The 23,847-nt window shown below is 33.7% G+C and overlaps 2 protein-coding genes across 3 annotated transcripts; both read right to left on the reverse strand.

Moving 5' to 3' along the window:
• Positions 1-1,908: 1,908 nt before the first annotated feature.
• LOC120091716 (ubiquitin receptor RAD23b-like) lies at positions 1,909-8,416 on the reverse strand. Its single transcript, XM_039049826.2, has 13 exons — positions 8,122-8,416; positions 5,726-5,887; positions 4,375-4,413; positions 4,210-4,283; positions 4,068-4,109; positions 3,738-3,915; positions 3,524-3,655; positions 3,376-3,450; positions 2,982-3,029; positions 2,781-2,890; positions 2,615-2,693; positions 2,407-2,526; positions 1,909-2,158 (listed from the first exon to the last, which is right to left on the reverse strand). Exons 1-12 carry the CDS (start codon positions 8,185-8,187, stop codon positions 2,410-2,412), a joined length of 1,122 nt encoding a protein of 373 aa, XP_038905754.1. The 5' UTR covers positions 8,188-8,416; the 3' UTR covers positions 1,909-2,158; positions 2,407-2,409.
• A 10,214-nt stretch (positions 8,417-18,630) lies between these two features.
• On the reverse strand, positions 18,631-23,639 carry LOC120091804 (putative cyclic nucleotide-gated ion channel 8). 2 transcript variants are annotated; one of them, XM_039049937.2, is made up of 7 exons: positions 23,040-23,639; positions 22,354-22,948; positions 22,046-22,258; positions 21,423-21,727; positions 21,065-21,176; positions 20,137-20,373; positions 18,631-19,437 (listed from the first exon to the last, which is right to left on the reverse strand). In XM_039049937.2, the coding sequence occupies exons 1-7, from the start codon at positions 23,099-23,101 to the stop codon at positions 18,754-18,756; spliced, it is 2,208 nt and encodes a 735-aa protein (XP_038905865.1). In that variant the 5' UTR covers positions 23,102-23,639; the 3' UTR covers positions 18,631-18,753. The 2 variants fall into 2 exon arrangements, with proteins under 2 accessions (XP_038905865.1, XP_038905866.1); XM_039049938.2 differs by having other exon boundaries at positions 22,354-22,943; positions 23,040-23,179.
• Positions 23,640-23,847: the final 208 nt, after the last annotated feature.

Below are 23,847 nucleotides of genomic sequence, written 5' to 3' on the forward strand. Positions count from 1 at the left end.
CACCTAACTTCGAGGTTGAAACTTATGCCAATTATGTTATGCTTAGTTTGATAAAACAACAATACTTATATTTAAGATGTCACCTTCATTATTCAAACAAAAAAAATTAAAATATTTTAAAATAAAAGTAGAGTAAATTTGCTACACGGCAAATTACTATTGTACAATTTGGTGGGATGCAAAATAGATACAGCTCGAGATGTCTAGATTACTATGTGTTTTTAGATTTTTAGATATGTGAAGCCCTTCCAGATACGAAAATACACTAAACTAGCAATTCACAAAATAAGATAGATTAAAAATAGAAAAAGATAAAAGAAAAAACCTAATGATAATTAAATCTTTATTCTTCTCTTCACTTTCGCTATCTAAATCATAATTCACACCTCCTCATCTACTTTAATTCAACTTAAAATGAGTACTATAACAATTAATTAGACATTTATTATATATATATATATATACGCGCTTCTTAGTTTCTTCCCCGCACAATTGGCTTTGAAAGTTCATCATAAAGTTTCCTGATTGGAAGATTGGCCTCCTGAAATTTTTAATATTGTTTTCGCTGATATTTTAGTTTTCATGTTCTTTTATTCATAAAAGAAAAATGTCTATTGATTCTATTTTATATCAGAGAAACACAACTACATTTAAACTCTCTCGTCTATTTTAAGACCAAAGAAATCTTCAATTTGTATTATGACTAAAGAAGGAAAGTCAACCATTTGTATTATGACTTTCTATTTGCTTGTAGCATTTTAATTCAAAATAAGTATTTATCATCTTTTTGTTTCAAATTCTTAACTATTTCTTCAAGTATTAAAAATGAATAAAAAGAAGCTTGTTCAAAGATAGGAGAATCGTTATCTTCCAAAAGGAAAGAAAACGACGAAAGTTGCGAATGAAGAGAAACCAAACGAAGGAAGAAAAAAGAAGAATCTAGTAAAAAATTTGTCATATTCACAAATATTGAATTAATCTAATATAAATGAAGTATTTTAATTTATTTAATAGGTATATAACATTTATTTATTAGTTATATTTTTCTTTTTTTGACTTTTACTATAAGTTAAATTACAAGTTTTGTTTGACCTCGATTAGAAAGAATTGTTGAATTTAAAATGCAATACTGTTAATCTTCAGCTTCTTGGATTAAGGCTATATACCTAAATCAACTAAGGCTATAAGACTATGCTCAAACTCACAACTGTTTAAAATTTTTGATATATTATCTTGTCACCCAATATTCATACACTCAGTACTTGTGTTTGACATGTGTGGTTTCAGCACATAGATATATCTTTAATAAATTAATATAGATTGCATATTAAAAATAAATTTTTTAGAGTTAAAACTGTACGCCACTAAAATCGGGGTCCATGGGCAACTTTAGTTCGATTTTCCACCATTGTTGAATTTATATATATATATATATGTATGTATGTATATAGTTGCTATTCAGTATATATTGTGTTTTTAAATTTTATAGTTTAAATCTTATTTTTACCTCTTAATTTCGTCACCAATTTTGCTTAATTGTTATACCCATGAATATTCCACATTGTTTCGAAATAGAAATCAATTGCCTTAATGGTTTTTCGCATTCAGTAAAAATCTTTATGTGATATGTACTTGTATCTTAAATTATATGTATGGACTTTAGGATAAATTTGTAAGAATGGATGCTAGACATGACAGTAATTAGAACATTATAAAATATAAGGACTAATAAAATGAAATAACTCATCAAGATTAGCTATGCCAGAAACCAAGGCATCCTTAAATTTCATTGTGTTTTTATCAAATTATATGAAGACATAATTTAAAACTTTTAAGTCTAGACATAATTTGAAGACAAAACCTTCAAAACATAATTTAAAATTGTTCAAAGACTAAAAAGAAACCATGTTTAACCTAAAAAAGATGTATATAATAAATTAATAATATAAATCTAAATTTAAACCAAAGTTATCGAACAAATCCAAACAGATAAACAATAAGTAGAACTGGAGTGCTCTTTCGTCCAGTGACTGTTGGGATTTCCTCATTTTTCTTCCTCATTGAACAACATAACTTCAATTCTGTTCAAAGAATAATCAATCGAAATCAAGAAAACCCACCTTTTCCAAATGTCTAATTACGCCACGCTCGACGTTACCTGAAACGTTGACACGAGCAAACTAGCTTTGAGCTTATAGTTATGCTACATTCACGGCATAATCTAATTGCTATTCTCTCAACGCTCTATATTTGATGATTCATATGTGCCAAATAACTTTAAAATGTTCAAAAGGAAAAGCATTATTGGAAGTACTGCAAGAAACTTCGAACCTCAGATGCTAACAAATACCATGGATCCATCTAAACAACGAAGAAAAACTATTCATAGAATGTGATGAAGTTCACCATTTAATCCTCAAATTCGCCACCATGTTCCAAAAGGTAGTTGGCAGCCAATTCCTCGTTGCGATCACAAGCTAAAAATGCCTCAATGACTTGATCCCTATCAAACCCCATTGCTTCCAGCTACAATGCGTGCAGAAGTGAGAAGATGGTAAATAGAGTGATGATTGTTGCTTGATACTGAAGAAATATATAAGTGAAGATAACTTACTCGTTCAATCGCTTGCTGCTCAGCTGGTGTGACATTGATAGCATGAGGCATGTCTTGATCAGGCTGGTCAAAGAGATCCCTGGAAGAAAACGAAAATTTGGATAGGTCACACAAATTTAAATAAACAAATAAAAATCATTGGCCACAAATGGGCGAGAAAACTTGCCCTTCGAAGCCCTCAAGAGGCTCATTTATTAACTGGAGAAACTCTGCTTGATGATCCTGGATCAATCTCAAAAGTTGAGGGTTCTGCTTCCCAAGCTCCTGAAGCATAGCCTGAAACCGAGGCCAAGTTCACAACTTTAGATCTAGCCAAAAGAATACACAAATTTAAAGTCGATGAGGAAGAAAAACGACTAACACAGACCTGTAATATTTGTGGATTTGCTTGCACCATAGACCGCAATGCTTGAAACTATAATCCGTAGGGATGGTAACAGTACATATCAAATTCGTCAGCATTATTTACAACAAGAAGAGAGAGAGAGAGAGAGAGAGAGAGGAGCCTAAACAGATCGTATCAGAGTAAATTAATTAATTAATTAAAACTTGGCCCCAAGGTTATGCTCTCATGTTTGACTGAGCATCTTTACAATTAACAAGACACTTCACAGGAAATGCCATGGCTAAGTAACTTGCCAGCAAAGATTAAGTTCTGATCAAAATAATTCTTAATAATGACCAATGAGAAAGTGATCAGAAGGCCATAGGCATTTCCAAACTGTAGTCCTACAAAAAAAACGAGAAAAATTAAAGCATACCTGTGGGTTGTTTCTAAGGAACTCAAGGGATCCAAGGCTACCTCCACCACCACCAGCGGCAGCAGCAAGGGACTCCTAAAACACGTGCTCTCTTAGGGAGAATTTATAAAGAACAAGGACAAAATTTCAAATAAAGTACAATGTTTACCTGTGGAAACATATTGAGGGGAGACGAGTTGGGACCTCCAGAAACAGGAGCAGTCGCACCACCTGTTTCTATAGGCTGGCTAGTCGGTGGACGAGCCACGGGGGCTGCAACTTCTGCGGTTTCTGGAATACCCTGAATATAAAGGCAAGTTCGGTAACAATTATTAAGAGAGAGAGAAGCTGAAAATACTATTAGTGAAGTGGTAAAAACGTACAGAGTACAAATAATCTACTGCCCGCTCAGGATTATTATAGGCTGCTCGAAGTGCACGAGTAACTGTTTCTCTATCCCAGTTGCCACCACCCATATCCATTATTTCTTGAATAGTCTGCTCAAGATTGTTTCCAGAAACTAAATTTGACGCAGCTTGTCCATATGTATCGATTTGAGCACTGCAGCATAACAAAATATTAGATACATGCTATTTAAGTTCGATCATTTGTCCTAATCACATAAAGGAACTCCAACAATTAACGGGAAAACTTGTGAATAGAAAATCATAGATACAAAATGGTACAATAATAAGCAAAAACCATGCTCATACTTTGCAGTTGGCACATCTGAAATAGCAACATTCCTTGAGGCTCTGAAAAAGCAATCACAGAGAAACATATAGAATTATCAAGCTGATACGCTGCCGAAGGGTAAGGGACACTAAGTAGAGTTGGCATCATCAATAGACTCACGCTGGTTGTGTGGGAGCTTGAGGAATCGATGTAGGATTTGGTGTTGGAGTAGTTGTAGGTACATTGGTAGTCGTCTGTCAGTAGACATACAGACACCAGTTCAGAGAGAAATATGCATAAATTACATAATGACCTGAAAACCAAATGAATAGAGAGAAATTTAACCTGAGTAGATGATGACCCAGTTGAACCAGGTGCTTTACTCTGTATAAATGAAATAAGTGAGCGGAACAATTGAAAACCATATGAAATAAGAAATTTAGGAAAAGAAGGGATGACAATGAATTAAACGTATGCCTGATGTTTAACCAAAACTCTTCAGAGATCCATAGATAACATGCAACCACTATTTAAGTTGATAAACAATATAATCTCCTGTGACATTAAAACTTATGATAGCTCTGGTGGGTTTCACTTAACTACGTTTAAAAATTAAAACCAAATGACATACTTGACTTCTGAGAATGTAAAGCTGTAAGTTTGATAGGACTATCGCTCCTCCTTTCATAGGACAAATAACAATATTAACACCAAAAAGGTAGTCAACATCAAACAAAATAATAAAAAGCAAATCTAGGCTTCAGATATCAAAGACCTACAGCATTAGACTACTAGTCACAAAAATGTTCCTGCTCAACAACTATCATTAAGAGATTAAGCCTAACAAAAGAATTAAACACCATGAAGAAACTATATAACAAAAATGGAATCAAGATCACGAGCTCTTGTATAAACTTTGGTTTTAAATCAAGACATGTTAACTTATGAAATTTAAACATCAAGCCACTATCTTGACATATTCTACATCACAAAGAACAACAAAAGAATTAAACAGCATGAAGAAACTGTTTAACAAAAATGGAATCAAGATCAAGAGCTCTTGTATAAACATTGGTTTTTATATCAAGACGTGTGAACTTATGAAATATGTACATCAAGCCACTATATTGACATATTCTACGTCACAAAGAACAGCAGTATTTTGGACATTCATGGAAGTATCAATTTTAAAAACAATTATTTTAACACTCATTAGAAACAGTAACAGAATTGTATGATTACATTCAATAACAAAATTAATCTTATCGTGTCCTATAGATAATAATTCTTTTTGTAGTTTATCTTTTACTTTTTTATTGGAGTCCTACAGAATGATTTGTAGTTTACTTCTTGTTCACAAGACATCTCAACGTGAAAATGCCTTTTACCAAATATATTATATTAGTCATGCAAGAGTAAAACACATTCCAATATACACTTGGGTGTTAAATTGAAAACAATATAACTTCGCATGTTAAAAGATGTTGGACACAACAACCAATAGACCCCTGTTGCCACAAGATGCATGCTAATAGGATACTACAAAGAGTTTAATCAGCAATTGCCACAGGGAAAAAGAAGATTATCGTGTAGTATATTAGTCCACCATAGCCATTTAAATATGATGCAAGATAATAGTCAAAAAGGCAGCTTAAATGTTTGAAAGGTTATCCAAGTTGACCACAACACAATATACCTTACTAAGCATAACAACAAGAAAACCATCTTCGGTAACCTTGTTCTCTGTCAGCGTTGTTTCATCTTTCAAAACCTTCCCATTGTGGATTAATAATTGCTGACCACAAGGATAACTATCTTTTCCTTGTACATTTTCAATGTTCTTCTTTACACCCAATACCTAGTTAGATGAACAAAACGTAAAATATTCAATAAAAAATAAAACAAAATATGAATTACTTTCCATGTTAAGAGAGATTTTAACTTGTGCAAAAGTTCAGCTTGATTGACGAATATTCTATCTAATAGACAATGTACTTCTCAAAAAAAACGTTGACATAAAATATTGTTGCAAACTTGCATATATAATTAATGATATAAAAAAAAACAGTTAAATAAATAAAGCTAATAAAGGGTTGGGGGAACTAGGAGTTAACTCATAAAAACATAGTATGGCACTAATGAGATAAAGCTGACAGGAGGGTTTTTTTTTTTCTTTTTTTTTTTTGTGGGGTGGGGGGCCCTAAGAGACGCATTACACAATCAATCCCAAATCTCATGACCTCGATCTCCTACATGCATTAGCATTATAATCCTATCTCTGGCTTCTGCTATTTCATAAAAATAGCAAAACCGACATTCATCGAGATAATCTAGAGTCTAGACAAGCCCTTTGAGGAGTGAGTATATGTCAAATGAAAAGTGAAGCAAGATGGTGTTCCACAATTTAGCTACAAGCTTCAGTCAAGGTAATCGTGACCAAACAAGTGCTAAATGTCCTCCTCTTTCCTTTCATAAGCATGGAAAATGTATTTCAAAAGAGTGGGGGAACTTTTTTTTTGAAGTAAGATACTGAGCTTTCATTGAACAAAATGAAAGAGAATGTACAAGGGCATACCAAAAACAAGCCCACAAAAAGGAGCCCAACACTACCTACAAGAAGATTAGGGGACATGAGATAGTACCTCTTGTAAATTTTATCATTTAATTAATCGCACTAAAAGACACCTTCCAAACAAAACCCTGAATATCCACAGAAAAAAGATTTTACTAAAATCCGACCAAATACCAGTTTTCCTGGTTGTTAGATGATAATTTCCTACATAGATTGCAGACATGCCCAGTCCTAGTCTCATATGCCATCTAAAAGACAAATTCCAAATAAAAGAGTCCCAAATAAAAAAACTCCAAAGTGGAGAGAAGACGAGTGAGGGATGAAGAACACAAAATTGAACAAAAACACTACAGGAGCAAGCCCAACAATTGTCTTCCCAAGATTTCTGTCCATCATCTACTTGTATAAGATCTAGAATAGGTAAATCAAATAAATCATTCAAAAAAGAAAAAAAAAAAACAAACAAACAACGAACATTATTGTTAAATATAATGGTTATATAAAGGTATAAAGGCAAAAATGTTTAGCATCCACCAATTTTAGTTTCTTAACAGAGATTCTATGCATCAATTTCAACATCATTATCACCAATAAGATCAATCTATTGTTATTCCTTGCCTTCAGTGCTTTCGTAATCCTCAGTGGTAAAAATACTAATATGCTAAATAAACACAACTCGTTCTTTTTACGGAGTACTTTGATGTCTTTCTTCTAGCCATTGCATGCAGCAAAAAAATCCTAAACCTCAATCATTTTAGGATGTTAGCCTCTTCTAATAAGAGGAAAAGGCTTCATTAAATATCAACCAAAAGGGAATAAACCTTGAGGCTAAACAAGGCCAACCATAGGCATAACTTGTCAAGGGGGCATTTAAAATGTTGGTAATTGGAAGAAATAAATAATAACGACCTAAACCTATAGAGAATACTTGGAAGTTAAAAGAAATAGAAGACTAGAATGAATAAATAATAATAATAAGTCGCTCCAAGTAACGGGGGGCAAAAAACAAATAGTGCATGGCATGAAAAGGCTGAATTCTAAATGCAAATGGACATTTTGATGTGTTCGGCAGAATTGACTTACGAAATTCAAAATGGGTGGGTTTTCTAAGCACCTTACTCAAAATATCATACCTATTGATGTAATTAACGAAGAAACAGACAAATAAACATAGAAACAATAATCTGGAAGGGAAACATTGAATGCCTATAGACTCAGTCGATATGCCAACAATCTGAAATACCACTGATTTAATTGGTGGAATGATGAACCCCTAAAGAAAACTTCAAATTAATTTTTTTTTTTTTTAAAAAAAAAAATCTCCATATATATGTGATACTAACATCAAGGAAAATAGAATTTCACAGACCCTTCTGCCCAATTTACATCATCCACCGAACGACATACAGGCAGCAACAAAAATTGAATAAATCGTTAAATTTGCATAATATACCCAAACGAACATAAAGCAAGGAATCAATTAAAGATTGAAAAGAAAGAGAGAAGAAAAGAAAACTGACGGTGTCTGTAGGCTGAACCTCGATTTGAAAGTGACTTCCTTTGAGGGTCTTAACCGTAAGCTTCATGCCGACAACGAAGAAGAAGGGAAAGAAAAGGAAAGTGATTAAGGAGAAGAAGAGGAGGAGGAAGAGGAAAAGCAGAAATTCAGAAGGGAGAAAAAAACCCTAGATTGCCAATGGAGAGAATCAATGAAGGTTCATTTGCAGGAAGAAAGTGGGTAAATGGACTTTACACTTCCCACTGCCCTGCGTGGGTCAGGCACGTGACTGGCAACCCGGACCCTTGCGTAAAAGAAGGATAAACCAATGCAAAATAAATATTGATAATAAAATTCGGTTGATTGGATTAGGCCGTCGGATTATTCTTATTTCTTTTCTTATTATATTTTTTTATTAAGTTAAAATACTTAAATGTGTGAACAATATATATTAATAATTAAAATTTCAGAAATTAGATATTAAATATTAAAATTCAAAATATCTATAACAAACTTCATACAAATATGATAGGAATAAAAATGGAATTATAATATATATAAGTTATATAATATATAGAAATTTAGATTGGGTTGAGTCAAATTTTTAAAAGTATAACTCAAAATCTAATCCAATCCAAAAAGAACATAAAATATTCAACCTAACCTAATTCAAATTAAAATTAACCCAACCTAATCTTTACAATTTGGGTTGGATAGTCCAAGTGTTCAGATTATCGAGTCATTTGAATATCCTTATTCACTTGTTATTGAGCGAATTTGTAATTTGGAAAAAAGATGATCTATTTATAATTTGTACTAGAGATGATCTGGAACAAAGTGATCCAAGATGACTTGGAATGAGACAACTTATAAAAGAGTGGGAGTTGCAATCTTAGATAACCCAATATAAGGCGTCCTACCAAAAAGAAAAGGTTGGGATTACATATGATGATGCTTAAGTCTAGCAAGTTTTTAAGGAAAGGAAATGAACTTCCTCTTTGTGAAATAATTACGATATATTTATAAATATGGTAAACCTAGGATTTCTCAATCTATTTTCAGGTTAGATTCAAAAGGACAAGATTGGGCTAACTAGAGTAGGAGTGTGTCGAGAGCCAAAGCCCTGCATGTGTGTAGGTCGGCCTTAGCTTCGAAAGTTGTAGCCAAGGTGTAGCAGTTGGGTCCAATAGCTCGGTTGCCTCCTTGAAAGAGCTATCTTCAAATCTTATTTGAGTCACTCAAGCCTATCTTCGGTATGGTTTGAGTTTGAATTTAAACATTCTTATTCCGATTTTACCTTACGTCCAAGATTACCTTTATATATGCTTTTATAATTATTTAAATTTTAGTGCATAAATTAAATTTAGTTGAGATGCTATAAATTAATTGGATTCATTATATTTTAATTATTGATTGATGGGTAGATTTTGGTACGGATCAGAGAATTATTGCTAATTTATTAATACATTTACTTTTTTAAAAAAAAAAAAAACATTAATATATTCAATATCCATAAGTTTTGATTCCATGAAAGGTTAGAATTTAATCTTTATGATTTGACAATTATTTATTAAAATTTTATCCAATTATAATGACTAAATTCTATCTTTCTCTAAATCATATGGACTTTATAACCAAGGTTTAAAATATCGATGTTGACAAAAATATCAAGATCTTAATTTTATATAAATACCAATAAAGTGTAGATGAGAGGGATATTTTTGGAAAAAATTATAAAAACAAAAAAAATAAAAATAAATTTAAATTAGTAAATAAGTATTTCATGATTTTTAAACCAATTTAAATATATATTATCTATATTATATTTACATTAATAACATTATTTGTTTTTATTTTTTATGATTTTTCTTGTGATATAATGAAAAATATTAATTCATCCTTCATGTCAATATAAAACTCATGAAAATGTGAAAATATCAATAGAAATGTCGACATGTTGACGGAAATTTAATATTATGCCTATAATCTTATTGGGGTTTTTTTTTTTTTATTAGTGGAATGAGAAAAAAGAAAAAAAATAACAACAATTTGACTTTTGTCGGTTTTCTTGCGAATATGGGAAAAACTGAATGTTTTTTCTTTGAAAAAGAAAGAATCTGAATATTTAGGTAAGAAGAAAACTGAGAATGTTTAATCTTTAAAAGGAAAAACAGTTGAGAGCAGGTATGTGCATAGACTTTTGGAAATATTTTTAAAAACTAAATTCATCCTAATATTTAATTTTAAGTTTAACAGACTGTACCTAAATGAATATTAAGAAGGTTCCAAATATTTTTTAAAGAAAAAAAAAACACAAAATTTCAATATAAGGTTAACTAAACACAAATTATATCATAGTTATGAAAATAAGCTACACTCTTTCTTCTTAATATATTCATATAAAAGATCTGAGATAAATGAGGGTAGAACAACATAATCCAATTACAATCTTCCAAAGGGCAGTTGTAAGGCTGTCAAAAAAAAAAAAAAAACAATACTGAAATTAGGTCTATAGTCTATACATGTGGATTTTGCAAAAAAATGACAAAATAAGAAGCCCACATCAATTGAAATGGTCGAATGACCAAAATACCCTCATAGTTAAAAATGTGTGTTTGCATCTAATTGTCGTCTGATTACCATTTGATTGCCAATGATATCAATTTCTATGTGATTGTTGTCTAATTACTGTCTGATTGATATTTCATACAAGTTATTATCTAATTACTATCTTATACTGATCGCTAATGATATTGAAACGAAGAGAATCTTGTGGTAACTGGAGAAATCGACGGTCATCGCTGTGGAGATGAAGACGTCGAAGAAGTCGAAGGCAATGAGGAAATCAAAGAAAATCGAAGACAAAGAGGAAAATAATGAAAAATTGAAGGCGAAGATGCTAAAAATCGATGGAATTGATACAAGGGCAATTTAGGAATAGAGAGTAAACAAAATTTGATATTTGAAAAGTTTGTCATATCTGCAAAATGACGCATACTGATGACACGCCTACAACAATGTATTTTGAAATTGCCACCCATGGCAAATTCCAATTTTTTTTTTTTTTTTTTAAAATTTCACATTGAAAAGTAGAGATTTTTGTATGGATGGCCCATTCTAAGCCCTCTAAATGATTGGTAACCCGCCCGTGACACCTCCCTTGACAATCGTATGAAATCTAATTTAAGTTTAGACAGGATTGTGTTAGGGATGTCTGTGAAATGTAGTAATGCACTTTAACGTAAAGTAGATTTTTTTTTTTTTTTGGGAGGGGGGGAAGTGGTCTCGTGGAGTCCTAACTAGACACGACGGAGGTAGTTATTTTCACCTCTATCCATGCAAACACACACTATATTTTATTTTTATTTTTTTTGCACGCAAGTCGGCAATTGTCTCATTTTTTATGCATTTTTTTCAAAGCAACTAATTTGCTTTTTTTTTTTTTTTTAATTCACACACTAGGTCCTTTTTTATCCACTTTGTCTAGTTCTGCTCTAAAACAAGGGAGGTTACTCCTATGTTAAATATGGACCTTTCGAGGGTGACAACAAAAATACAAATCAGATAACCCAATTCTAAGTGATAACTTGTAGAAATACAAGTTATTGTTATTTCAAAAGTAGAATAATTAGGCTCTTTAGTGATGTAAATGAACTCATTATAGAGAAAAACACATGAAATTTCATATATGTAGCAAACCCATACAAAAGTATCCTTTTTAGTAAAAAGTTGCTTCACTGATGCATTTCAGCGCAAGAATCAGAAATTTACTAAGTGTTGCAATGAAGCCAACGCAAGGATATGCGTCCGAGTCTATTCGACGCATGAAAGATACAATTGGTTTATGCATTTTATGTCAAACCGCCACTTGCAAGCATGGGCTTCTAATCGACGGCGTCTAAGCATATCAGAAGTGGCAGGTGGCTGTCCCAGAGTATGGAAATTAATGCAGTCAATTGCTAAGAGAATTGCCTATAAAAAGGGAAGCCATTTGCAAAATCTAAAGTTAGATAATTAGTTAGTCATTGTGCACATAAAACAGTTAAAATCTTTTGTAGTTAGAAGCTCTCAATTGTTGCAAGCAAGAAGTAGAAGGTAAGATCACCATTTCATCGTTGATCAAGAGGTATTGGCCGAAGAACAGCTCGAGAGAGTTATCTTCCTCAACTTTTCCACCAAGTTGGTTGCAACAAACATTAAAACAAGCCAAAAAGGACAAGAGATTTAACTCTACGGCTTGACTTCTTCTTTTTTGTGTTTCATTTCCATTCCTCATTTCATTTTATCAAGCGAAGTTTGTTGTATAAGCATTTACTATTTTTAAATCAAACTTATCTTTGACCATTTATCACTTCTCCACCTGTTTACATGCGAAATTGTTTGTGCTTGCTAGTTTTCTGACTTAATGAGAATTTGAAATCTATGATTATATCATCCTAATCAGTTGATTAAAAGTTATTAAGTAGTTAAATCATTCGAGAGAGCAGTTTAACTATCGAATGCATTAAGTCAGGGCACGAAGTAAGTTTTGAGATAGAGTTGCTCGCGTCTTTTACCTGTTCTTTGTAATAAACACATGCACCTTAGAGGTGGGACTACATGTGGTATTCGAATCAAGAGATGTTGAACTTAGCATGAACTAGAGAACAAACTTTCCAATGCATCACACATACATTTGGATTGTAAACAACCATCTGTATGATCTTCATCTCATTTTTATTGTGCTTACATAGGCTTGCTAATCTAGCTAAGAAATCAATGCATACCACTTACACTTAGAACCATTCATTCATAATTCCTTTTTTTTCCCCTTAACTTTTATTTCTTCTTGCATGTGTGCCATTAAATTAATGTAAATAACCAACACGTCAATTAAACTAGGAAACCTCTCCATTAAAACTGAAAAGAAGTATGTGTTAGACCATTCTAGAGTTCCTGGGTTCGATCCTGGACTTACTAGAAAACTTAAGTTAGATTTATACTTAAGTCTGACTTAAGAAAACTTGTACGCATATACAAGGTGTGCACATATCTACTCCCAACGCACCGCCTGCTTTACTTGCCAAAAGAGAGAATCCATTATCCATCTCCACTCATCATACTCATTTATCACCATTCTTCCTCACTTTTAGAATCAAATTACGAGGCGAACACTAAGCATGCAAGACTTTAATTTTGCAAGAGCAATGACTTAAAGATGCATGAGAGATAAGAAGATTTTTTTAAAATTTTGGCTAAAAATAATTATCATGCTCTCTTAACATGATTTCATGCAAATTTTATCAAAAGAAGGGTGCGTCATAAACTATCATTATAAAAACCAAACAACAAAGCAACAAACAATTAAGCACCCAATATTGTCCGAGCACAACGGTCAAGAACCCCAAGCTAAAATATAAAAACTATCCAATGGGTGCCCCAACCCCAACTTAAAATGATACATTGTCCCTCATGTATCCCTAATAAAGCTTTATGAAATATAAAAGAATGGAATAGAAAAATTCCCCTGATAACATTATCACGCACAAAGTGATGGGTAAGAGGACAACTTCGTCTGATTCTTCTTTCTTCTTCAGGACCGAGGAGAGGAATCTATAAAAGAAAAATAAAAACTATGCTAGGAAAGCAATAAAAGAAAGCAAGTAAATTGTTCAACTAGCTGCCTCTTTGAAATGCAATTTTTTAACGTTGGTTGCTCGATGTTATTTTCCTATCAAGGTATGAAAAAATTCCCATATTTCTCGAGTCCTTTCTTCCTTGAATCCACAAATCTGCTCAATGGGAGCGAGCTATTGGAGCATTCAAGGGCTCCAAAGACAGAAATATTTTTGAATTTTTTTCATTTTTGGAAAAGTAAATGTAGACTCGATGGACTCTACATAAAATATAGAGTCAGACTTGTGAGGTAAAGATGAGCAATGTTTAGAATTAAAGGGGGAGTTAAGGGAAAGAACAGGATGAGGCTAGGTAGCCTCCAACTCTTTTACCTGAGGCTCCTTGAAATGAAACACCGACTTATACTTAACCTCACAAACTTATTCTTCGCATGGTGGAGGATCAACATATTCATCATCATCGGTCTAGGGGAATTCCTCGATAAGATCAACCTCGGTGCCACAAATAATAGAAGCTCTGAATGATTCTCCAATGTCAGCATGAGATGTGCAAGCTGAGGGATATGATGGACCTCAACTGGCACGAGGGTTTGAGTCTCCAGGTGAGACTCAATAGACTCCGACTCACACTGAAAAAAACCACTAGCAAGTTCACACCTTATAGAATTGAACATCCTACCTTGGTTGAAAGCTTAAGGAGCCAGTTGCTCAATTTGATGATAGATGCTAACCGCTTCACTGCGCAATTCGGTATGATTAGAAGATGGCTCTTCAAGTCTTCCAATTGATTCAGTAATCTGAGTAACAAGGTCACTCAGATTTTGAAATTCAATTCTAGCTTTGGATCCGGAATAAAAAAATATCCTGCTAGAAAGCTCCTTGATGACTAAAGGAGGATTCCTGCACAATCTCACAAGATCTGTTAGAAAGCTCCTTAACCAAATCTTTTAAAGACATACCTGAATTGGCAGAAGAAGCACATATCGACGTCAAACATGGGCTAGGCATCTCCCAAGGGGAATAGTAATCGCGCTCAAGACCATGCGAAAGCTAAGGATATGCTTCAGATGGATGACCTTTAAACGAATATATTCGACATGTCTCAAGCTCTTGCGATTGCTTAGTAGCCAAAACTTGAACATGAGAGGTTAGTTCAGATATTTGATTTCTAAGCTCATTAAATTCTCTTACCTCTTGTTCTCTAAGTTGAGTTGTTTGCTTCACACGAAGCGCATAATAAATGTTCAAATCATCTGTCATGATAAAACAAGTAGACAAATATATATATATATATATATATATTTGGGGTTTTTAAAGTTTACAAGTCAAATTCAACTAAAAGAGATTAATTGGCTTGCCTCCTCGGTAACGGTACCATTTTATTTAAATTTGAAAATTGATGTCGTTGATTCGACTCCAAACTGAAACAAAAATATTTTTATATTACCGAAACCTACTTCTTATACTAATAAGTAGCATAAGCGGCAAGTACGGAGTCGAACCACAGGGAGGCCAAAATTTTATCTTCTCTTAAGCTAAATTTGACAACGAAAAACAATAAAAATGGGGTTTTGTTGTTTGGTTGACAAGAAAACTAAATGCGAAAATTAAAATGCAGAAAAATAAGATAGATTGAGAAAGAGAGAGATCGAGCACAAGATTACCTTCGTCGATTTAGAGATCGTAGATTTTTCTATGAATCTAATCATCGATTAATTATGAAAACAATCATGAATTAACTATTTCTTAAGTCTAATCGAATGTAGAGATAACTCATACAAACTCCCTAATGAGAATCAACATGTTGTTAATTCCTAAATTAACTAAGCTCGTTACAAAAATGCAATTTACTTAGCTAATTACATTACGTTCTTAAATTGATTAAGACATTAAGTAAGAATGACCAGTTCTATCCCAATGCATTTCTAATCTGTAGGTTTTGTTATCAATTAGGTGATCCTAGATAGCCTAGAAATCATGTCATGCATCAAACTAAAACCTACTGCTTCTTAATTAAGCATGCTTTCAATGCAATTACGAACATAAAAAACACATATAGTAAAGATAGACATACAAGAAATCGAGTTGTCAGTTCATCAATCCTAGATGCTTGTACTAGAAATGAATCCAAAGAAAGGAAATCACAAAGAAATAGAAACATCCAGTAAAAAATTCATACGAAATCTCAAAGAATTCAAGAAAATCCATACAAACCTCAAAAACCGACATTGTGGCCTTTAATTGTTCATCAAATCCATCTCACGATGCCAAGATTTACAAGTACAACTCAAAATGAAAGGAAATCTCATGAGTTTTGGTCTAGAATGGCCAAAACCGAGCAACATGCTCTTTAAGACGGGCTAACTCTCTCCCTCCTTTACTTAATTCGAAAGAAAATATTTATAATACAGTCGTAGCATTGCAACGCTAGGAAGAGCGTTGCAATGCTCTTGTCTACCCAACCCTCAAGCGTTGGAGTGACGTTGTGACACTTGCTTGCGACAGGCACATGCGTAGATGCATTGGCGTTCCCAAATCTCCCTAACGTTGCAACACTACCTTGTATATGAGCATACTGCCTTACAGCATTGTGTTAGAGAGTTGAGCGAGGGTTGCGACGCTCCGGTCAGAGGTATTTTAGTCATTTTTCTCCTTTAAAGTATGGATGCTCAAACTACCTCCAAATTGTTTCAAATTAACCCCGTTTGACTCCAATTGCTCGGTTCCACCTCTTCGGTGCTCAATAATTATAAAATAGGATAATTAACATATAAAATTCATTAACAAGTCTAAATTAAACTAGGAATTATAACTCTTTTTTAAAGCTATCATTCTATTCAGGATTTAAACAAGACTCAAAATTACCTTAAGACCACTCATGAGACAAGCATAAAATTCTCTTGCCCCAAGAGTTTAACACTACTATGGAAGATAAAATGATCAGTTTTAGTTGCATTTTATTAAAAAGAAAAAAGAAAAAAAAAACTCTCAAACACATGAATTGTAAAAAGGATTCAAAAAGCTCTAGTTTTTGTGCAACTGAAGGACATGATTTTAGATAGTCTCTTAACCCCTCAATGTCACACATCATCAAACATGGCCAAACAAGAGAGAGAAAAAAACTAGTAGGCAATATGAAAACAAGATTTTAAAACAATGAATTTTATTAATAGAGGGTTGTATTTCCTATTTCATATCTGTGTTAGGTTGTCCATTCATAAATTAAATCAATTTAAACATTTTTTTTTTCAAAATGTGTGATAATATATTTATAAATCATAAAACTAACTATTAGTTACTCACCAAATATCGGTTCAATATAAATTATTACTAATTAATTCATAAACTTGTTATAAGTTAAAATTCTTATATAATTATTATTTTGTAATATCATATAATATATAATATATTGTACATTGCATATTTTAATTTAACCAAAATAATTGAGTTGATTACATGAAATTTTATATCTATTGTTGTTTTTATCTTTTATGTTATAATTCTGCATTCTAAATTTCAAATTCAAAATCTGAATGAACTGAAAACATAATAATATTGTTTTTAGAATATGCACTCTTTGAATCATAAAATCCGAAAATAGTTTTCGAAAATAAAATTCATACGGACTACTAAATGCATGTTTCCTAGAACTTAGTGAATGTAAAGAAGCATAAAACAATGTTTGAATTGTCTACTAAACGGACGTTAAGATGCCCTTTATTATTTATATAATGCATGTGTACTATAGCTCTACTAGGTGTGGCGCTAGCGTGTCGGCAATAGCAAAAATGACAAAATTGAAAGAAAAAAAAAAGCACATCCAAATTATTAAGGTTCCGTATCACGAAAGCTAACATAATTCAACTAACAAATAATATATACCAGTAACCAAGAAGTATGTGATTTGAAACAACTCACCTCCTAACGTACTAAAAAAATTCCAAGTTGATAAACATCTGATTTTTTTGTTTTTGTTTTTTAAGTCTAAGCTTATAAACGCTGCTTCCATCATTGGTTTTTATGTTGTGTTATCCTACTTGTTAAGAATGTTTTTATAAAGTGAAACCTAGTTTTGAAAACTAATAAAAGTAGTTTTTTAAAATTTAGCACACAAGAGGAGAAGCGGATGAAGGTCAAGCCCACGAAAGTCTCACAAGAGAACAAACAGGGATAAGATTCTATCGCCAACATACTTAAAAAAAATAATATAGTGCAATTTTAAATTGAAAAGATATTTAGTCACAAGCAATTATTTAAAAATATAATAAATTATCGTATATATATAGTTCTAATAATATGTCTATTATAATTATTAGATCTTTTATTTTTCAATACAACAGCTCAGAAACTTTTAAAATGAGAGTAATTTTTTTTTAAAAGAAGCTAACTTCATAAGGGACAACGGACACAAAATGCCATAAAAAATAATATTGTGCACCTACTTGGGAAAGTTAACTCGACTTTTTCTACAATCCTCCGAATTAGAAGAAAGAAAAAAATATATATAAAAGAAAAATTGAGAAATCAACGATACAACGAACTACCATATCAGCAGCTCAAATCCTATTTCGAAGACAAAAAGAGAAAGAGGCATTTCCCGAGTGTCTTGCCATTACATTTTTTACCTTAGTAAGTTTATCAGATTCATCATCTCCTTGACATCAGATTGAACCACAAATGAGAGTAAAAATTGAAATTTACCTCAAAGATTAATACAATATGCCCATGCTCTATAAATCGTTCCCACGCCCCATATCTCTTTGTTTTAATTGAAAAATTGACAAAGATGGTCGTTTTTAAAATAAAAGTTAAAAATGAAACTTTGGAAATAAATTTAAAGGTATACATATAATTGTTAGCCTAATCCTGAAATACACATTTCCTTATATATAAAAAAAGAAAAAAAAGAATGCACATTGATATAATTTAACCATATATATAACATAATTAAAAGCTAGGGGCGTTTAGAAAGAAGCCACCATATGTGTGTAGAAGAGAGAGAAATTAAAAAGGACCCTTTACATTACATTTAATTGACTTTACTCTCCTTTATACACAGAAAAATCAGGTTCCGCCGGCTTCTGCAAGTTAATCAAGCTCCTTCCACTCATATTCCTCAATCGATGCCCTCTAAGCGCATTTGCCGCAAATCTCGACGCCAAAATCGTAGCCCCGAGCCTTGACGTGTTAAATGCAGCTGCAACCGCCGCAGCATCTTCTTCCTCCTCCTCCTTCCGTCGCAGCTCCGCAATCTTCCGCTTCAAGTACCGCCGCCACGCCGCCTGTATAAAACACGATGCCCAGGTTCGCCATTGCTGAGAGTAGAATCTGAAGGTGTGTTGAACCTGCCGGCTGTGCAGGCGCCGGAACTGGCTGGCCACGAACTTGAGCTCCTCGGCTTCTAAGGCGAAGGCTTCAACCTCGGTGAGGGCATGGACAGTGCGAGTGGAAGAGGGGAGGTTGGAGCCGGACTTGGGGTCGAGAGCCCATGTTAAAAGCTCTTCACCACAGAAATCGCCTTCTTTTAATACGCCGCGGTTGTAGAAGCCGCTACGGCCGCCGTCGGTTGTGACGCTCTCTAGACGGCCACGGATTATGAAGAGCATTTCGTCGACTGGATCGCCTTCTCGTACGATGTATGTGTTCTCTGTGTATAATGTTGGTTTCAGCCTCTCGCATATTGCGTCTAGTAGACGCTCATCCATGTTTGCAAATAAAGGGACCTGAGTGTATTAGTCATTTTACCAAATTATTCAATTCATTAGCACACATAGTAACGAATAGATCAAAGGTTGAACAGATGAGACTATATATTTTTTATCTTAATTTCGTTTCAAAATATTACATATTTAATCTTTTAAGTTTTGATATTAGTTTTAATTTAGTTATAAATTTCAAAATATTATAATTTTTTACACTTTAAATCTTAATGTTTCATTAAATACTCATTAATATTAATGTCAATTAATTAATTTAAAATAATTATGAAGTGGATCAAGCATTATGTTGTTTAGCTATGCTCATAATTTTAATAGTGGTGAAAAATAGTAAATCTTAATTAATTATAATTTTTTAACTCTTTTAATTAATTTATAGACATTAACACTAATTATTTTTAATTCTTTTAAATTAATTTATAGACATTAACACTAAAGAAGAAAAATGATTATGTAGCAAAAAATTGAAGTTAAAAATATAAATCTTAAAATTTAGTGACTAAATTGAAGCTAAATTCAAAAATTAAAGGATTAAATGTGTAACATTTTGAAATTTAAGGACCAAATAAAAACTAACCCAAAATGTAAGGACCAAGAATATATATTTTTTTCTCTTGCGAAGTGGTGGACATGATCATTTTGGGATGGTAAGGGGTGGATCCACTATATGCTAAAAAACTAAGAAGTAATGAAATTAGTGCATACCCTTCTAACCAAATTGAGACAGAGATGTCGTTTAATGTCTCTCCTAAGATCTTTAGGCAGACTTTGAACCAAGCTCTCTTCATCAACGCCTCTGGTTTCTAGCCATTTGTACTGATCGTAGCGCCTAACCTTTTCTCTCAAGTCTGGCGGAAGCAGTCGATGGTGCATCCATTGCTCAGAGTCTCTCCTCTTAATGCGCATCTCTTCAAGTCGGACGGTTAGAGATTGAAGGTATGTCTGTAGAAAAACAAATCCAGTTACTATATTTTGAGCATCATTATTCATGTCAAGAACATTTGGATCCTGATTTAGGTTTTTGTAATATAAGAACTTGGAGTTGAGTCAATATTTGAGGTTTGAGTATACTTCTCTCGAATGGAAAATTGGCTAATCTCACCAACTTTTTGGATTTATCTTTAAAGCTATATACACTCATTTTTCAAAATGACTTTTGACTGTTCAATTTCATTTTGATTTGATCCCGTAGTTTTAGAAGTTACAATTTTGTTCCTATGATTTGGTTAAAACTTCACAAATAGTTCCTAAACCATTTTTGCCCATCCGAACTCTCCATTTTCTTCAATATTCAACTCAACATAAACCATAATATAGAATCAACAAAGAGACCAACTATTACCATGTAAATAGAAAGTTCATGTGTATTGAATATGGTAACGTCTTGCAGTAGAAAACACAATTTGTAAGGATTTAACTAAAATATAAGGACTTAATGCAAACTTTAAATATAAAGACAAAAATTGAAATGAAACTCCAGGGAACAAATTTCTAATTGAACCAAATATTCAAAATACAAGCGATCAAACAACGTGTAGTACTAGAAAATGTAGTTTTAATCACCTAAAAGTACTTTTAGTTCATTCTTGAAACCATGTGAGCATAAGTTTGAGCATGCAAAAGAAAAACTCACTTGCATGTTTCCAATCAAGAGCGCAAAAAGGAGGAGCCCAGAAATTGCAATTAGGATAGAAAAGATAACCTCCCCAGGATAGGTACTGGTGAGCAGCCCCTGACCGAGTGTACTGTGGAAGAGTCGAACATTCAAGATCCAAACACAAACGGAACTTTCAAGAAGAGATTTTGCATTCTAAGTCCTATTTGAAATCTATTAAAATTCACCAACATAGCTGTTAGATACAAAATTGAACATCCAGAGTCCTTGATTCATAACTCGGTAAAAAAGTGGAAGTATATATGAAACAAAATCGAGAATTGAAGAAGGTAAGAAGTGATGAAAAGAGGAGAATTAAAAAGTAGAAAGGGGAGACCTTAAATTTTGCAAGCCCCACCACAAGCAATAGCAGAACTTGGAGAAGAAAGTCCTGGATTGAACAATGCCCGAGGAAATGGCCTGAGTGTAAATGCCATAGTTGAAAGGTAAATTGTCTCCGATGGCGGTGCATTTCTTAGTGAGAACATCGACGCTTATATTTCTCCACTCCTTATACCCGGACATGTGCTTATTCCCACAATACAAAAAGTTAATGTTGCACTTTCCGGTGCTTTTGCATGCTTGGCGCCAACATGTATCGTTCCTCTCCACTGCCAGCAAATACCAGAATGCTCCTGCTATCTGCATTTTCCAGTTACATCACCATTGGCCAAACAGATAATTCGACTTCAACCATGTATATCGACTTTGCTAACACATCGAAGACACATGAGTACTAGATTCATATTAAGGCTAAACATATTAAGAATTCTAATCTTTATTTTAAGGGATTCTCAATTGGTTTTTTACTCTTTTAAAATTTTAAAATGTATCTGTGATCGATTGAGATAAAAAATTTCTCCACTAAGTCATCAACCCAATATTTCTAAAGTGGGGATGAAAAGATAAAACATTATAAAAACGATTAAGATTGGGAAGAAAAAGGGAGGGGCTACTTACATGACTGGCGAGCATGTACAGGAGGAGATAGTAAGCAGCACCAGCCCAAGCACTTTCAGCAAAAACACCTGCTGTCTTCTTAAGCTCTATGTTCAAAGGTATAAATCTAACAAATCTGGGAATATACTGAAGAAACACTATGTTTAACAATGCTTGTTTTGTGGCCAAAACTTCTGAGCCTTTTGACCTGTGAAGAAACCTCCACACCACCACCTGCATCAACACACAAACGTATCAAACAAATTCTACTGAAAGATGATGGAAATTCAGTGTTAATTAGCTGTTGTTTTCATGAAAGAAACACCAACCTGAGGAACAGGAAGAACAGAGAGAAAATCAGCGATAAAGTAGCGCTGAAGATACCGCTGCGCGATCTCCGTCGGATCGATCACAAGCTCGCCGCGACCAAACACCCTCGACGACGGCGCAATGTAAGCCGTTCGGAACTGAAACGCCATGCGAATCAAGTAGAAAACATCAATGGCCGTACGCACGGTGGTGGTCGTGACGGCGAGCTGAGTGTCCATTCCGAGGCAGTAAGAGGCATGGTTGAACACGGGGAGGTAGAAGAAGAGCGGATCGACAGAGACGGCGAGGATACAGCACAACACGAATAGCTTATTCCAGAAGAGGAGCGATTTGTCCTGCGGATCGAAGATTTTCTGTTCCGATACTTTCAGATCCTCCGGGAAGATGACTTTAGACACGCCGGAGCGGAGCGACCGACCTAGGGTTATGATTCCGTCAGAGCTCATTTGGACTCCCCTTCGGAACGATTTCGACGCATTTCGAGGCTTCGATCGGCTGATGAATGGCAGTGGGAGGCCTTCTAGGTTGAATCGGCATTTCTTCATCTTGCTTGTTCCGGAGGGCATTGACAAATTTGAATCCAAATCATCTAACCTACGAGGTAACATGGAAAGTAAAATCTCTCGAATGGACGAAGAAACTGAGTGTAGATCGATTAGTTCTGTTCAGGAATTGGAAAACGTACCTCACGAATTTCTCCTTGTGACCGGCGATGTACTGCGACTTGTATCCACCACAATCGAACATTTTGTGACAATGGGGAACATAGATGCCAGAGTTGATCTCCGAGATATTCAAACGGTACCGATCCGATGGCGCTTCCGATCTCGGACGTTCTCTTCTCCAATTAGATCATTCTGGTATTCGACTACAGCAAATCAAAACCTCTGTTCCTGGAGAAAAAATTTCTGGGTTTCGATTCCGGAGAGAGACAACAGGTAGGGTTTGAAATGGTCGCATCCAGTGGGAAGAAATTGTTTGAGATTCATTTTCTTTTTCTTTTTCTTCCATTGGAGATCCAATTTTCTCGCAGGATTGTGTTTCTATATTTAGAAAATGGAAAATCGTCTGTGCGTTTTCTTCTTTCTTCTCGCGAAGTCTTTGGAGTTTGGTTCCGGAGAAGCATAGAGACATTCGTTGGATTCTGATTGGATTGAAACTGCGATCATCTGACATTTTCTCTTCTTTGCACCGGCGACGGTGAGCTTCGTTTCGGCTTAATTGACAGTTTAGTCTTTTTGACATTTTACTTTATAAATTTAGACCATTTAAAAAAACATTGTTTTTCTGGACGCTCCAACCTTTAAAATATATATATATAATTACTTCAGATTTCAAAAATCACAAAAATCACAAAAATCACTGTCCCCTCCTCTCCCAGCTTCCTTTCTTGCATTCCAATTAACTTATTTTCGACTAAATTTTAGCTTATTTTCGTTGCCATTTTCGACCTAATTTCTTCGTTGGTTCGACTGATTGGATTTCTCTTCGTC

Source organism: Benincasa hispida, chromosome 11 (genome assembly GCF_027475165.1).
Source record: "Benincasa hispida cultivar pf3 chromosome 11, pf3_genome.v1.1, whole genome shotgun sequence".
NCBI classification, from domain to species: domain Eukaryota; kingdom Viridiplantae; phylum Streptophyta; class Magnoliopsida; order Cucurbitales; family Cucurbitaceae; genus Benincasa; species Benincasa hispida.

Excerpts from the sequence above, each read along its gene's own strand:
- LOC120091716 (XM_039049826.2), bottom strand. The coding sequence starts at position 8,187 with ATGAAGCTTACGGTTAAGACCCTCAAAGGAAGTCACTTTCAAATCGAG. Across the intron at positions 4,414-5,725 it reads TTGTTGTTATGCTTAGTAAG|AGTAAAGCACCTGGTTCAAC; the intron begins GTATATTGTGTT and ends TCATTTATACAG. Across the intron at positions 4,110-4,209 it reads CAAGCTCCCACACAACCAGC|AGCCTCAAGGAATGTTGCTA; the intron begins GTGAGTCTATTG and ends TTGCTTTTTCAG.
- LOC120091804 (XM_039049937.2), bottom strand. The coding sequence starts at position 23,101 with ATGTTCGATTGTGGTGGATACAAGTCGCAGTACATCGCCGGTCACAAG. Across the intron at positions 22,259-22,353 it reads CTGTTCTTCCTGTTCCTCAG|GTGGTGGTGTGGAGGTTTCT; the intron begins GTTGGTGTTTCT and ends GTGTTGATGCAG. Across the intron at positions 19,438-20,136 it reads GTCTCAATTTGGTTAGAAGG|GTCCCTTTATTTGCAAACAT; the intron begins GTATGCACTAAT and ends TAATACACTCAG.